The sequence below is a fragment of the Montipora capricornis genome, chromosome 3 (genome assembly GCF_036669925.1).
Source record: "Montipora capricornis isolate CH-2021 chromosome 3, ASM3666992v2, whole genome shotgun sequence".
Classification (NCBI taxonomy): domain Eukaryota; kingdom Metazoa; phylum Cnidaria; class Anthozoa; order Scleractinia; family Acroporidae; genus Montipora; species Montipora capricornis.
This window is the reverse complement of record NC_090885.1, coordinates 7,889,222-7,907,174: the sequence shown is the minus strand read 5'-3', so window position 1 is coordinate 7,907,174 and position 17,953 is coordinate 7,889,222. Positions and strand designations below refer to the sequence as shown.

The following is a 17,953-nucleotide window of genomic DNA, read 5'->3' as shown; positions in this document are numbered from 1 at the left end:
ACTCAAAAAGTCAAGGGGTGAAAATTTGATCATAGTACCACTTTAAGGAACGCCCCATTTCAACCCCATATTTGGTTGAGATACGTCGATGATATTTTTATAATCTGGACTGAAAGTCCCGAGAACCTAAAAATTTTCATCGATTATCTCAACAGCATTCACCCTACCAATGTTCCTTTCCTTGACATTAAAGTCTCACTAACTAGTGACGGAAGCGTAAATACAAACCTATACACGAAACCTACGGACAAACACCAACATTTACTTTATTCTTCTTGTCATCCTCTACACACAAAAAAGCCATTCCTTTCAGCCTAGCACTCCACCTACGACGAATTTGTACTGTCGACAAAGCGTTCAAGATTCGCACTACTGATCCTCTGAAACGAGGTTTTAAACACGTCTTTGTTACTAAACAAATACAACGCGCAGCAGACATTCCCCGCATACATACCCTACAACCTAAAGAGACAAACCTGAACGCATACCTTTCATAACGACTTATAATCCATCACTTCCTTCCATCTTCAACGTAATAAAAAAAAAAAAAAACACTACATTGTACTTCTTTCCTCTGACCGCTGCAAAAATGCTTTCCTATATCTACTTGTTGTGGCTTGCAGACGCTCCCCTAACCTTCCAGACCTGCTGGTAACAGCTATCCCCTAATGTAACTCATTCTAATTCAAAACTTTCTTCCGGTTCTTTTTGCTGTGGCAACTGAAAACTGCGCTACCTGTCCTTACATTTTCCGTAGAGTAACCAACTCCACATTCTTCTCTGCTCCATAGTTCCCATATAACTTGCGAAACTAAAAACCTTATCTACATGATTCAATTTAACACATGCCATCTACAGTACATGAGAGAAACTAAACGACGTTTAAGAGACCGTTTTAATGAACACCGCCGCACTTTAGATAAAGCTAACACCAAATCCAAACCGACTACAGTCGCAGAACACTTCCTTTCATCTCCCTACAACATTTCCAAGTATATGCAATTAATTCCTACCGAAAAAAATATTTTCTAACGGAGACTCGATCCGTAAGGCCAGGGAAACTTTTTTAACGTCAAAATGGAGGACAATTGATCCCAACGGTCGTAATATCCCCGAAGACATGTACTAGATTTCAGTTTATTATTTACAGTCACTTCCGTTATTTTTCCGTAACTACCATATTATTTGGTTGTTTTCTTTGTCTCTCGCTTTCTCCTCTTTCCCTTTTGGCTCAAAAAGTTTGAGCACCGGGCTGCCATGCGGGAGGTGGTGAGTTCAACTCCGGCCGGACCAAACCTCAGGGTCTTTAAATAACAGAGGAGAGAAAGTGCTGCCTTTGTAATTACATCCGCAAATGGTTAGACTTTCAAGTCTTCTCGGATAAGGACAATAAACCATAGGCCCAGTCTCACAAATATCTTCCATGTTCATTAGTTCCCTATGGGACGTTAAAGAACCCACACACTATTTGAGAAGAGTAGGGGATGACGTTGCGGGTGTTGTGGCTGTCCTCTGTGAGTATATAGGTGGGTTAGTGTAGTAGGTCCACATCAGCTGAATACCTGCCAAAAACTTCAACCTGCTCAAACAAATAAGTAACAAACAAAGAAACAAATGTGGAACGCACGGATGGACGGTCGTAAGTTAACGTCATAACCAAAACCAAAATTTCTGTGTCATCCTGTGCACGGCAGATCTTTTCCAAGTATAACGGGTAAAGGGTAAAGGGTTCTACCTAGCAGTTGTCATATTCGGTAATTATTTATTTTACAATATTCAGCATTTACATTTCTTTAATTTTCTGACCAGCGACGCAGAAGCGATATAACCTTGTTGCTCTCATTTCGTCCTCGTCTTTCAAGTTCCTTGAAAGTTATAACAAAACTCACATGCAGTTCCATTAACCCACTGGCAGGTAACAGCAATTTTACTGATATTAACTACGACTCAGACCGCTCCCCATAGGGGCTTTTCAGGTCCAATGAAACACAATCAACGAAACAACAGAACACAACAACTACAACTGTTAAGAATCCCAACTGGCTATTTCAACTGGGAAGTTGAACCAGGGACTACCAGGAACAAATTCAAAGAGTGGTCAGAGCGGGTCTTGAACCCGGGATCTCCGGATCTCAAGGCAAGCGCCCTAACCACTCGGCCACACTGCCTCTACAGTGTAATCTGAAGAACGACGCAAGTTATGAAGTAAAGACAGAGTGATCTTTGTTTGAGTGCCATATGAGTGCTGAAGCCGCTACGCCATTTTTAAGGTCACTCGGAACGCAACAAAGCAAATTAATGCATCAAGCCACCCAGCTATTCACCCTTCACCCTTCACCCTTTACGAGTGGAAAAAGTCTGCTGTCCTGTGCCCATTCCAGTGCGGCCCAGTAGTTAGGGCGCTTGCGTTGAGATCCGGTGATCCTGGGTTCAAGACACGTTCTGACCACTCGTTGAATTTGTTCCTGGTAGACCCTGGTTCAACTTCTAAGCTGCACTTTGCCTCCGGCCAGTTGAGATTCTTAAAAGTTGTTGTCGAATCTTCTGTTCTGTCCTGATTGTGTTTCACTGGCCCTAAAAAGCCCCTATGGGGAGTGGTCAATTAGGTATGTATTGTTATGAATTGCTCTATGACCTGTAGCTTCTTTTGTTATCAGGGCTGGGTGCATTTGTTTTTGTTGTAGCATCTTTAGATGGTTTTCAAAGTGACGTCATCAAATTCTAAACTCGAAGTCGCAAGATCATCTGAATGAGGTTGAAAATGACCAAGAAATAAATCTTTCATTTTAAATTTCCGAATTTTTATCTTGCGTGACGCCATGATACAAAGTTGTTTAGTTTAAAAAATGTATAGCCCTATGAATCTCAGCAGTTTGATACCCAGCGTTCATACACAGGTATGTTATCTCATCAGCGAAAAGTAAACGCTTTCATCGCAAAGTAAACTCCATATATTGCCATGGAATTTCGGTCGCCGTATCACTGGATCAGTTTGATCCACCAACATAAAACGTGAAGCGTGAAACGATATACCGCACACACCGGAGCATTGAAGAGATGGTTTATGGATTTGTCTCCTACAACATTACAATACAATACATACTGAATTGACCGCTGCCCATAGGGGCTTTTCAGGGCCAATGAAACACAACGAAACGACAGAACAGAACAACAACAACTGCTAAGAATCCCAACTGGCCAGAGGCAAACCAGTTGGCTATTTACAAGTGCAGCTGGGAAGTTGAACCAGGGACTACCAGGATCAAATTCAACGAGTGGTCAGAGAGGGTCTTGAACCCGGGATCTCAGGATCTCAAGGCAAGCGCCCTAACCACTGGGCCACACTGCTTCCTAGTACTCTAAGTTGCTTTGTAAGGGGTCCAATAATCCTTTGACGGTTGTTTCTGATGTATTCAACTCCAGCAGCACGATGTTCATGTCATAGGAAAGATCATGATATAACTGGTGGACAACAGAAGAAAAGAAGCATGAACTATCTGTGGTACACTCTATTGCGTTCAATCCTTCCTGAGCTAATCGAGCCTGCAACAGTACCATAGAAGGATTTCTCAGTACTGTATGCGTACTTGCTCCATGAGAAACAGGGCTTTGGTTCAATTCAATGTCTCCTGATATCAATAGCTTTTCTCTTGATAGACAATAGCTCTCATTTTTTTGGTTCAATTTTGTTGAACGGCTAGTAAGAGATTGATCTCGCATACACAATAGTGCTCACAATTCATTTTTTATGTTAAGCAGTCCTTTGGGTAATAAGCTAAAAACGACAATTAGAATCTCCTACTGTCGAAGATTTGTTACGTCTGAGCTGTGCTCTAGGTCTAGGTACACTGTAGCATCGCTGGGGTTTATATACATCAGCAGCGTGATCGTTACAAGATTCAAACTTGAAAACAATAGTAAAAAAGCATTTGTAAATTTATGATTGGTTCTTGAGGATGCGATTGAATCTAAGGAGAAAGTTTCGCTTGTGCCTGCAAGTTGATACGAGTTCATTACGTTTGTTGAGCGTTGCCATGTCCGGTTTATATAGAATTTCTCGGTACTACATAGATTAAGGTAAATAAGGTTGCTATAAGATTTGGCCTTGGCTAGAATTTTCCAGGAGATTGCGAAGTCTTTCTTTTGATCTTTTAGCTGCCATAGATGTTTGCTCAGTTCGGTGTCATTCTTTTTACTTTCGTTTTTAAATGACATTTGGTGGTTTCGCCATCTCACCAAATGTCATTTAAAAACGAAAGTAAAAAGAATGACACTGGATTTATCAGTGTGGAACTCACCTGAAGTTTTATATATATTATATATAAATGAATAACTAGGACACGATTATACTTTTGCCTCTGGTTTCCATACAGATCTGTTTCGTGCACTCATCAGTGTATAATTAAGAGTGATTTTATTCGATGAAGTTTACAGCTTTTGAGTCATACATGACTGTTCGAGTTGCAAGTTCCTATTTACTTAACGTTCTTCAATAGGAAGTTTTCATTGTGCCTGCATTTGCTAATATTAACTCGTTGCGTTTATTCAGCGTTGCTGATTGCGGTTGGCATATGATGTAATACTTTTCAGCTATGCATAAATTACAACGTTTTGTCACGTTTGTGTAGTGCGAGGCGTGGCAGAGAATTTTCCGCGAGATCGTATAATCGGTGTTGCTGTCCTTAAATTGCCAAATGTATTTGCTCAGTTCAGTTGAGTTGCTCTTCGCCCTTGATAGATAAGTGTCAAACGATGAACATGAAGCAAACTTCTAACTGCTCCGGCCTTCATACGACGTTTCGGCCTTCGGCCTTCTCAGATGTGGAACTTTACTTATTTACAGATAAAAGATAAAAAAGCTAAAAATCCGGTTTCATGGGTATACTTTAATAGCTTCGATCTCACTCTCCAAATGGCAGTCACTTTCCAAATGGAGCTTAGGGATCGTCAGAGACTGTCTTCTCACCATGTGTCTGTCGATTCGATTTCTACATGCACGCTTCCGCGTTGGTGCGTGAAAGGTGGTGCACAATTAATTGCACCAATGTGTACTTCTTCAGAATCTTTTGCTTCACCTTCGCAGAACGCCATTTCTTTACTTCTTCAGTCTCCTGCTTCTGAAAGCAGCGGAAGGTACTCAAACACTTAAGTATAAAAGCCACAAACAGCAATGGCGGCACACAACCTGGCGAACAGGAAATCACAGCTTTCTAAGCTGTGTTGTGATTCGTAGTATGTTTTTCATGTTATTCAAGAGTTTTAAGTTTATTGCAATGTTTCATTCTACGTTAATTTGGGGTATTTTGGGTCTCATGTCATCTTTAATAATAATAATAATAATAATAATAATAATAATAATAATAATAATAATAATAATAATAATAATAATAAGACATTTATAAAGCGCCCTTTCCTAAGGGTCCAAAAGCGCTATTTATAAAGTCAAAGTTAATTAAACTACAAAGTTAAAACTACAGTTAAAGCTACAAAGGAAAAACCAAAATAATTAAATCATAAATAAAACACCAAAGTCACGTCATGAATTTGAAAAGGCGCGTATAAAACGGACAGTTTTCAGACGTCTTTTAAAAATGTCCAGTTATTCAGCATCCCTAATATGCTGACGAAGACTGTTCCAGAGAAGCGGCGCAACAACAGAAAAAGCACGACGGCCATAACTATTCATGTTAAAACCAGGAAGGACAAGTAGATTTTTCTTTGAAGACCCAAGATCTCGTGGTGGATGATAACTTTGAAGAAGATCTTTAATATAAGTAGAAGCCAAACCATGAAGAGTCTTGCAGGCAACAGTAAGTATTTTAAATTCAATTCGGAGTTCAATCGGAAGCCAATGAAGATTCGCAAGCACAGGTGTAATATGGCACAACTTGGGCGAAACAGTAACAACACGAGCAGCTTTTTCTCTCCTCTTTCATGAATCCTTACTCGCGTCTTTCTTAACTCTTGCCGCCGCTAAAAAGGGAATCTGTCTTTGCTTCACGGCTGGCTCTGAAGTAGTGTGTGCTCCCATCTTTTGGCTCTCTTTCTTGCTTTTAAAGCTCTGATTTCTCCCTCTGATTAATTAAAGATCGATTAATACCGCTAATGATGAATATTAATACTAAGAAATAACTCTCGACGAAAACATGTAACCACTATATGTAATGTAGCAATAAAGGACGGACTTACGTGACAGATACTTTTTACTTCCATGTCTATATTTTAAGAAACAAGAGGCTACAAGTAGCCTATACTCGGGCCTGCAAAAGTACAGTGGTGTATCGTTAATTTAGCACTAAAGAAAAGAAAACAGAGAAGTCTGTCCTTCTTACATCGGCCTTACATTGCGATTCTCATGATGTTCGACTATGTATGTAGTGAATACCCGGACCCAGATTATCTTCATTACAGGTGGTGACAATGACCACTGGACACCAGGTAAACTTTGAGAAAAGCACATTGTTTTTCACTGATCGATGCTTATTCTTGCTCAGTGTTTGAGAAAGGAAACGCTAATTGAACGGTTTAAGATGAAACGAAATGACTCATCGAAACATCTTTTGCAGAAAAAAAATGAAAGAGAAACGAAGGTGAGATGTATAAACATCTTTCAAAGATGACCAAACTTTCGTGCATTGATGCACTTAAAAAACACTTTGTCACTTTGTCTCTGTCTTTGTTGAACCCATACTGAGTTACCAGAGAACTGTTCATTTGGTTTGAGTGTTGTACAAAACACCACACTTGGCAAAATTTTAGGAAGACAGCTCACTTTGATTACGGCTCGACGGGCGACAGATTGTTGTCGAAGTCCATTCCTCGTCGCTTCTAACATTCGACCGCCTGTCTTGTTCAGTATCCAATTCGCTTGCCATTATTGAGCTTCATAAGGGTACATTTTGTTCAAAGATCCACTAAAACGCCATTCGCGTTACATGACTTTCGACGCCATTGCCGGTTAAGTTAATCGTTCTACTGTGTCCACCAGAGAAATCTACGCATTGCCCACTAGCCTCTCGATCCTAAGAAAATACGCGTAGAAGGCTCTATGCACAAAGACACCACTTACCATTGGAGTGACAGGCAAGACTTTTACCAACACGGAAAAAAAAAGAAAACGAAAAATAAAAAAACGACGAACAACCCAGTAAAGAGAAACGAAGGTGAGATGTATAAACATCTTTCAAAGATGACCAAACGTTCGTGCATTGATGCACTTAAAACACACTTTGTCACGTGCGCGACACGTGAAGATGTGCACTATATCTCAACTCTTGAAATACTTTCAGAAGTACAAAGTCCCTTGAGGGTGGCCATGCCAAATGAATCCATAGCACGAGAATCAAGTATTTAAAATATACCATTTGCTGTAATTTAAATACTCACAGTAGCATGCACCCAATCGTCAAAATAAATATTTTATTTGCCAGCTGGGAGGCCCGTATAGAGAAAAACTGAGGCCGAGGCCTTGAAATTGATGCTCGAGGCCGCAGGTCGAGGGTAGCTTTTTTAAGACCGATATCACATTTTTTTTGCTATACGGACAGACCCTTTGCTGGTAATTTTTTTTTTTCTTCTCTCTCTCTCCCATCCTCTCTTAAAATCACTTGTTTTAATTGTTGACTCGCACCGCGCTTGATAGCGAATGCAGTATTAAAGCGACTTACAAACTGAACATTTCAAAGAGAAATATTTTTTATTTGAATTCTATTTCCAAACCTCTTGTCTAATGAAAAATAACCTCTGTACGTAAACGGAGTCGGTGTCAAAAAAACTGTTTCGTTTCCGTAATGGTAAGGGCTGGAGAAAAGATAGAATACTGTAGTGTGGATCACTTGGCTTGTCATTGTTATTTCGCTTCGTGTATTGAAACTCTCGAGAAATAAAGATAGAAATGTGAACGCAAACTCTCTGAACAGTGCGAAGCCTGTCAAGGAATATTAACCATTAATGTCACTGTGTCCTTGGTATCAACATGCATAATTCGCTTTTAAACACATAACGCAAGGCGCAATGGAACTAGACAACAGACGTATTGGGGTTTTTTGAGGGAAACACTGCCTTGCGGCTGGTTAGCCTATGCGACTTCCAGATTGCGTGACAAAGATCTCTCCAGGACAACGAGCTGAGTGGTAAACAGGAAGTGCTGGATCGGACAAGAGTATTGACTAGTGAGCAATGTACAACGGCAACCAGCCAACAAGCTTGGGGGAAGTCGCTGCGCAGACTTAACCCACACCACGCAGGAGCGACTCAATTTTAATGACGGCAAAGCGATAAATACAACCCATCTCCAAAGGGAGAGAGGGAGGGAGGGGGAGAACTTTGACAAATTGCAAACAGCTAGTTGATTTACTATAGAAGACAAACTGCCAAGTGAACCTTGGACGACTAACTGAGGCTTTTATAGCTAGACCCTCTCTATTAAAATAGCCAGTTGCACAGGTTCTACCACGTAGCAGGTAAGCATTACACCGTGCTCTTTAGCACTAATGAATGAGGCTTTAACAGATTTGGCTAGTGCAGGTGTACGTTATAATCTGAGATCTAGGAACAAAGCCTTTATTTCCTCGTTTTATTTACAAGGAACCCGTTGATTGTATAACATTGCACGGCCGACTACAAAGAACGCGAAGATAACTATCGCGACATGAATAGCCCTTTTAGTACGGTCACGTAACATTAACCGTATTTACTGATAGTGCTGTAAAATCTCATTTAAAGAGAAGAACAGATACTCGTTTATGCGCACAATACATCGAAGCATAAAGTCTGCAAATACCTTCAAATACTTACCCCTGCATAACATTTCAAATTCAGTTTTCCGTGAATCTTCTCATGATTACATGTGCCTCGTTAATCCAATTTATTACTAAGACTTGTTTGCATTACTAATTAACACGAAAAGGGATAACTTGAGAATTTCTAACAATATATCCTTTAATCTAACCCAAAATCATTCAGATATCGAAAATGTCCTATCCATGATCCATTTCCGTTTTTGGGTTTGTCAGCATTATGATTTCAGTGCAATATTTCAGATTTACGTGTTCACAACTTTGTTTTTGTATCTCGAAGATGTTTAGATTTCCAATTACAAACTCTGTTTTGATTGGTCACTCTATCTCACTGTGTAAATAGTTCACCCTGAAAACTAAATACGTTCCGTTTCTGTGAAAACAAAACAACAACATTCTTTTACAAATCGTACCGGGTATTCCTGATTTCTGTATTACATTTAACTTTCATTTTCCAAATGGTCTGGATAGCACAAGTGCTGCTAATATTTTTATAAATACAAACACACTTTTAAGTTTAAGGAACATGCTTCGATGTTTCAAACATCATTTTGCATTTACCTGTTCATCCACGCTTTTGCAAAAGTGTTACATACCACGTGCTTGCATTTAAACGCATACCTGAGGTAGCTCCTATAGTTGTGTTTACGAGCAAGTGATCTCCTTGGCTAGTAATACGATGAAATGTGGATGACCTCGGTACATTGTTAACCAAATACGTTCCAGCGAGTTTCCTCTTTTTTCTGCTATTATAAAATAGACGGCTCAGCCTTTTCTCTGTAATTCTCTGTAATTGGGTGGGGTGTGCCACGGTGTGCGGCCCGCTTCCTGAAACCCTTACACTGTTTCAGACCAAAATCTGCAATTTTCCCCGCCCTATTTCAGACCTGTCCAAACATTTGATACCCCATTTCCTACCTATTTAATTTCAGAGCTATTTTCAGACCTATTTCAGATGTTATACGGTTGGGGTAGTAATTTGAGAAGGGTTTTTGTTTATGGTCATATCGCGTAACGATGGAAAAGTAGCTTCTTCTAAAAAACACCCAATTTAAGACACAAACCACAAACCATACCCTGTGGTAGACCAAAATGGTCAAAATCGATACCCTATTTCAGCTGAAAACGGGTAAAAAACCATACCCTTGGGGCCGCACATACCTATATAGCCCTTACACCCCTCCCCCTCCCCTCCCCCGATATAAAAAAAAAGGGAAGAGAGATGCGTGAATTTAATGAATGAATTCTGAGTCTTGATAGACGATGAATGTGCACAGCATTTTATCAGGAAATCGCCATTGGTACACTAGGGAAACAAGAGGGGGAGTCTACGGTTGATCTGATCTTAGTTGCACCATGAGCGAATCTTACGCTTGTCTGCTGCTTTCCAAAGGAATAACTGTGGACCGATTCCTTAATAATTAATTAATGGACCTAACGTTAATGGTTAAATCGATAAAATTGCTATCTCGTTTCAGCTCAGGACAACTTTAAAATCGTTCAGCCGTGGCCTGGTAACATATACCCGATTGAGTTCACATCCGCCAAAGTCACCTGTGTGGCTTTTGATTCTACGGGGATAAAAACTCCAGACAGAATCGACTTTAGGAGGAAAAACCGATATGCTGATTACACAACCTTAAAAGAGAATGGCAAGTTGCATTTTACAAACCGAACAGAGATGGTAGCCGAAGGTTGGTAGCTCTTATTAACTTGATTGTGCAAATCGAAAAACTATAACTGCACTTACATATGTAAGTACATTCGCAAATATAACAGAGGTATTCAAGTGATTTTTGTTCGGAATCGAGCATAAATAATACAACAAATGCAAAAGTTGAATGATCAGCAAGATCCCTTGAGTGCGTAGGTGGTTTGATTAGTGCCTTCTGATGTGGTTTCTTGCTAGTAAGTTGTTTTTATACATTTCTAAGTAGGAAAATATTCGACACTCCGCTAACAGACATTCTCGTAAGCGGACAGCTCTACTTACAGACACTTTTTAAATTCCCCATTTTACCTTCCTGTCAAACTCTGGATGCGTTCGATTGGGAAATCTAATTGAAATGCTTTCTGACATGGATTTCCAATTGGTGAAATCTACGACAAAATCAGTTTTCAGATTTTTTGTTCCATTGGAAATCTGAAGATCCATATTTTAAGATTTAAATCCGGATTTCCCAATCGAAAGCACCCAGTCTGTATTTACTTATTCCGTAAGCGGACACTCTCTCGTAAACGGACGCGGACACTTTCGAAATTTTTAAATTGGATTTTTCTTTTGTTTACGCTCTCCCTTAAGCGGACACCCCAGGTATAATAATTGACTCTTGGCAATGAAATTTGTCGTTAACTTGCAATTAAAACAAAATCTCCATTTGTCAAGTCTCTATTTGTCTGCGGGAAAGCAAGCTGCCCATTGGTTTGCAATGAACAAGAGATAGCACCGGCTCGAAAGCCGTGGATTTTTCTCAATCAATCATGACAGAACTTCACCTATGGATTTTCTCATGTTTCTCATGGCTGATTTCATCCCTCCAAAGAGCAACAGCTCTGCAAAAACAATTTCCATCTCCTCTGACAACGACTTCTCTCCTTTGAGGAGGTATATTTCCTGAAGCCATAATTCGTTTAAGCAAGACGTAACTAATAGGAAAACAGCCTAGACACATGTAAATACAACGGAAAAGACTTTATTGTGTTATTTCCTCCAGATTTGTACCTAATTTTGTAATATTTCGAGACCATGGTAAGATGTCAATTTCACAATACACAGCAATAAACCCTACGGATCCTCACGCGAGCGAGGTTAATCCGAGTAAATTTTATCCCATATTTCACGGTTATTCAAACAAAAAGTATCAACGTTGCCCAAATCGATTTCTGATAAATCCCTGTCGAAAAATGGGTTTATCTCTCTCCAAAATCGTTTTTTGGACGTCGAAGTAAGTTTCCGCCATACCTTTTCTTACAGCGACTTGCAATGTTTGCCCCGAGGCGATCTCAGAACCCATTGCGTACAAACAGGGATCCGATTACTGGCAACTCATTCATTCCCGATGGTGTCCGCTTACGAGAGTTGACTTGTACTACTGCCACTACCACTGCCACTACCATAATAATAATCATAATGATAATAATAATAATAGTGATGATGATAATAATAATAATAATAATTATTATTATTATTATTATTATTATTATTATTATTGTTATTATTATCATCATCATCATCATCATCATCTAAGGTTTATAAAATGGCGGACGAAGTCTCCCCTACAATCTACCGCCCACTTAAAGTGTATCAAGAAACGAATTTAGTTGCAAAATGAGTGAGGAAAGAATCCAACTTGGTAGAACAACATGGACGGAGAGAATATGTATCGATCTTATAAAATGTAAAAAGAAAGCGACAGACCTTCATCAATCCGAAAACTTTCCTAGAAAAGAGAATGGCCGGAAAGACGGGATAATGAATTTAACGCTGAACTACTGGAACAGCTTGGGTTACCAGCACTTGAATGAAACGGCACAAAATCTACAGGATAAACTCGCACACGTTGAGAAAACAACCAAGGCTACATCAACACGGATCACTGATGAAATAAGACAGCAACAACAGGAATCATAAACATCAAGAGAAAATGAGGGGACAGAGAGGGAGGCTCAAGGCGTTGGCCGGGATATGTTATGTCTACGAAAGTTATTTTTAGACGAGCGGAAGTCTTTGTTCTAGGGGATGTCTGTCTTCCGAGACGCCCGCATGCAGTCTTGCTTCGCTCTCAGGTTCTTAGTGAAAAGAGAAAATGATGGCGCACGTGGAAGGCTAATGAATATATATTTTCTTTCAAACATCGGACCGAGGTTGGCCTGTATGCGAACGTCTCGGAAGACTTCCGCTCGTCTAAAAATAACTTTCGTGGACATGACATATCCCAAGGGCTGGACCGGGAGCCTCCTTCTCTGTCCCCTCATTTTCTCTTGTAAACATGTAATCGCCCGAATTCAACCTCAGGAAGTTGGAGCTGCGGGAAGGAGCTGAGACGTGGCATAGAACACCCAGCAAGAATTGAAAGCTGGAGAGAATCTCATAGTAATGATAATGATAATGATAATGATAATGACGATGGTGATATATTGAACCAGACATTGCGAGAGTCTGGGATATGATATCACCTTGGGAAAGAAGGCCAAGGAATCAATCATTTGTTTTTCATGGATGATCTGAATAGGAATGGTCCAGACAATTCGCATATGCAGTATTATGTCCAGAAATTCACCTAATTATATGCACGCCCAATTTTGACATCCAACACGAAGTGTCCTTTTATGTCTTGGATGATGTCTTAAATGAGTGAGTGACGGCAGGAGTATGTGAAGAGGCTGAGACGTCAGTCTTTTGAAGACCAAAATCATCCCAAAAGGGTATTAATTTTTGGGCTGCATGTGGCCGTTGGTAGATACAGTGTCGCAGTTGTCAACTTGAACAGAAATGAGAAACTAGATGATCCAGAAATAAGAACTAAAAAAATCGTGACTGCCTATCGTGCACTGCGTCCCAAAGCTCATGTGAGCCGGTTTTATGTGTCCCGCATTAAGGGAGGGGTTTGACGAGCATCGAAGATTGTATTACAAGGGAAAGAACTTTATCTATCAACCAGTGATGAAACACTTCTGCAGTATGTGGCACGTAGAGGGTTTTCAAACATACACAAACTGAGTCGGATCGACTTTTCGGTAACTGAAGACGGCTCGTTACATAAAAGTCAGCCCGTACTTGTGGGAGGAAGTGAAATAAGCGAAGTTCGACGCTATGCAGTGTTCGCTGACTAAGCATACATATATTATAGCGCTACTTACGAGCCGAAAACGTAGGGTGGGTTGAGATGGGAGTGCAACTGAAAACAAAACTGACAACAAGAAAAGTATAGAAGTGGAGAAGGCTACCCTGGTTGAAAAGATGCCTCTACATGACCAGTTCCGCAGAGAAACGAAGACCTTAAGAGCGGAGTCTCTCGGAAGTGGCTCATCTCTCTTAAAAGAGGAAAACCGAGAGTTTATTAATCACGCCCCATGATCACGTATTTAGTCCGAACTCGGTGAAAAGTATCATGTATCATCAAGAATGCTCTGATATCTGACGCCTTTGCGGAGAAAGAGTTGACAATTTTACACACAAATTGTAAGTGCATGCAAAATGGTGGCACAGAAAGATTATAAGCGGTGACACGATATGGTATGAATGCATTTTCACTGCAATCTTTGTAAGAAGTATGGTCAGTGTCATGTCATTGGGAGGTGGACTACCAACATGTGCTAGAGTGTGTCTTAGAGAATGATCAAGTTAACATTCTCTGGGACCTCAACATTCAGAGAATTGAACATTCCAAGCCGGACATTACCCTTGTGAATGGACAAGGGAGTGGGGAAATCAATGTTTGCATGGTTGCTTCGGTGCCAGGTGACAGTCACACAGTGAAAAGAGAGTTTGAGAAAATCGAAAACTATGCAGAACTGAGACTGGATATGGAAATGGGATGTGGAACAGAAAGACAGCAGTTATCCATGTAGTGATAAGGGCACTTGGATCAATACCACCAACATTGCCCTGTTACCCCAGTCAGTGAGGCAAAGGGCTTAAAATCGGGAGTCTGCGGAAATCGGCATTACTAGATACAGCAAACATTTTGTGTAAGGTGCTGTCCATTTGAAGTCATGAGGACCGGTTGAGCAGCATACAGACCACAATGGATTTTAAAACACCGAGACAGCCCAGAAAGACACACGGGGGTCGACACGTAAAGACATAGCGGTGTCAGCGGACCAGGGGCTCGTTTCTCGAAAGTCCCGAAAACTTTTCGGGCCCGAAAAGCTATTTGTGAAATTGCCAACCGCTTGTTTTAGAAAGCCGATTTTTTAACATGTTTTCAAGGCAACAAAAAGAAAAATAACTGTGAAGTTTGACGAATTAAAACCTCTCCGTTCTTGAGATACAAAGGGAATTGTGACACCCGAAAACGACCCGTAAAGTTTCGGGACTTTTGAGAAACGGCCCCAGAACAACATTACGACAGAGGAGGAGAAGGTGGAAAGGTATCAGGACCTAGCATTCGAAATTAATAGCTTTTGTAGAGCGCCGAAAGTGTTAGTGATACCCATCGTGATTGGTACACTTAAACATCTCGAACATTGCAAAGACCTCAGTGGTATGATTAGATTTACCTGACATCTTTGGAAGGGCACAATTGTCGGCCATTCTCGGTACTGCTCACACATTGCAGAAGCTGCTGGAAGCTACTCAGACAGGACTGATGAGAAGATCCAGAAGGATATCAGAGAACTAAAAGAGAATCACAGAATAGTAATGATTAAAATAATAACAATGATGGCGATGATGATCACGATCGTGATGACAGTAACGGTAACGATAACGATAACGATAGTGATAATGGTAACGTTAAATTGTGTGGGGAGAATAGCGAATTTTTGTGTGAGAACATTTTAGAGTAGATTAGAAAACTAAAGAACTGAGCCGAAATTTAGCAGGTTCTGTCGCGGTCCATGGTGGTGGATACCAAGAGCTATCTATCTTATTTCCGACGACGGAAGTCCAATATTTTGCTGCAATTTGCATACGAACGTTTTTTTGCAGGTGGAAAGCAATTGAAGAAGCTTTTTGTTACAATGTTCATTAAAAATGTTACCCAAGAAGATGACAGTCATGTCGGATCGCTGGGAAGGTATGAGTGTCATGCTTTTGCAGTCGGTGACTCTTCCCCAAGTATGCATGGATTCACTATCAATGTGATCACATGTGAGTATTATTGCGACGTTATAAATCTCCTGATATTGCTACAAGTCCAGTGACTTCCATAAGCAGAATTTTTGGTGACACTCCATCTTTTATCTACTATATTTTTCATGACCCTCCCTTTTCCCATTATAAGGTTTAAAAGCTATGACCCATCAATTTCCTAGTTTCGAAACTACCTAACAATCAGTCTATTAAGCTGAAACAACTCTACTAAACATAAGACGTTCAACTAATACGCAAATTAAAACTTGACGACAAATAAAGCATACGAACGTCGGAGTCCACATTTTTATCAAAAGCGCAGAACTTGAATCATTTTAGGCGCTGATCTGTGAGTAGTACACTCTGGAGGTTCCAAAGATGCTTAGCTCTACCCACATATCTAATCCGCAGATAAGAGCTGCGTTGGCAGTGGATATTAGTTTTTCTATTACATGGGCAAATGTTTAGAATAAGGCTGTTTTGATGATATGAATACGCTAATAGATGAGATGAATAGAATACAAATCTCCGGCCCTCATTTTCCCCAACTCTCATTATCTTTATAGCTTCTGTGATCAATTTCATCTTTCCTTCAACAAGAATATTGCGTAGATTGGTGACATGTCTTCGTACTTTCTGCCCTGATTAGCCCGGCGTGCTATTTGCAAGTAGAACTGAAGTAGTCTCTGTCTGTAACTTTATGGACTTGTATTAAATTTGTTGTTGTTGTTGTTGTTATGGTAAGCTCTATCCACTCTTTCAACACCTGGAGCCTGCAGGTCTTAAACATTTCATGCTTTTTATAGATGACGAACTTCCCCGAGTTCATGTCACGAAGCCTGGAGTTTTGCAACATGGACAAAATGTCGCGATGACGTGCAACTTAACAAACACGGGAAGAGCGGACCTCAAGAAAATATCGTGGTTCAAGAATGAAATGTTATTGCAAGTTATGCGATGTCCAGATCCAAGAAGTCCTGAGGATTGTTTGGCACCGTTAGTTATCAAGGACGCTGGTACAAAAGACGGAGGTAGTTACACCTGTGTTCTTGAAGTGCTTGTACGCAACTCCCTGAAGTATAACGTGACAGATGTCGCAATGATCACGGGTGAGTAGTCAGTTCTCTCACGCTTTCATCTTAGAGTTCAGGAGCGGATTTCGAAGAGGCGCAGAAAAATATCCTTATATGACTGTTCATATGTGCATTGTGACTAAAGTAGCCGAAACGTTTGTGTTGGTCGCTGTCCTTTGTAAACAAACAGAAGAAACTCCCGACGTATCTGCAATGGGTTGTCGAGCTCGTTCAGGCCTTACATACATGAGTTTTGAAGCAGGCAACCGTGGACAATCTTCCTGTCGGTGTACGTTGGATAAGCGGCTTGATGTGATCGGCGTAATTATAAGTTGAGAAGCTAAATATTTTGAGCAAGAGTCGATACAACGTAGATTTGATTTTAGTGGTGTACTATATTTCGGCTGACCAAACCAGCCTTCTTCAGGTACAATGTGAGTTTACATTGCATTGCTTCTATGTACATACAAATAATAAATGGATGTTGACGTAATACTGGAAAAGATTGTGAAATATATTTCCGATAGGAATTAATTGCATGTTCAAACCTACTGCAGTCGCAAAATATTTCTTCTCCTTTCCCCACAATATTTCTAAGAACAACGTGTTTGTATTGTGTTTTTTTCCTTACTGCCTCACTATCACGCTGAATATTTGATATTTCGAAAATGGAATATTGACCTCTCCCCATAGGAGCTTCTCAGGGTCAATGAAACAAAATCAACGAAACTAAAACAGCAACTGTTAAGAATCTCAACGGGCTGGAGGCAAACAAGGTGGCTAGTATTAGTACAGGCGAGAAGTTGAACCAGGGACAGCAGGATCAAATTCAATGAGTGGTCAGAGCGGGTGTTTAAGCTGGGATCTCCGGGTCTTTAATGATTCACTTAACTCAAATTGTTGTTAATTATTGTTCTAAGCAAAAGTACTTGGATGCGAATGATCAAAACGCTATTGAATTCTCGTGTGCATGTTGCTCGTTTTTATGCTTGCCTTGCTAGTAAAAACCAAACTTACGTTACTTTAATCAAATAGAAGCGTCACAAATGCTCACAGTTTTGATTCTTTGGCTAGTTGCTCCGTGGATTGATAAAGCCTTGGAGGAACTCAAGGTTGACAAGAAAAAGGGACAACAAGTGTCGTTTGAGTGCAGAGCTGAAGGATTTCCATTGGAAGTTCAATGGCAAGTGGAAGCATTTAAGAAGGACTCCATAATACCTTCCAAGTGTATAAGTAAGGGTGATGTTTATACGTTACACTACTTGATAAACTAAGTGCTAAAAGGA

The 17,953-nt window shown here is 40.3% G+C and overlaps 1 protein-coding gene across 1 annotated transcript in view; it reads left to right on the top strand.

Moving 5' to 3' along the window:
• Positions 1–17,953, top strand: part of LOC138042063 (neural cell adhesion molecule 2-like) — a 42,044-nt gene that overhangs the window by 19,240 nt on the left and 4,851 nt on the right. Inside the window, exons 2-5 of the mRNA XM_068887804.1 lie at positions 10,277–10,492; positions 15,451–15,612; positions 16,401–16,703; positions 17,742–17,900. Coding sequence (XP_068743905.1) covers positions 10,277–10,492; positions 15,451–15,612; positions 16,401–16,703; positions 17,742–17,900 — 840 coding nt within the window. The remainder of the gene's footprint in view (positions 1–10,276; positions 10,493–15,450; positions 15,613–16,400; positions 16,704–17,741; positions 17,901–17,953) is intronic.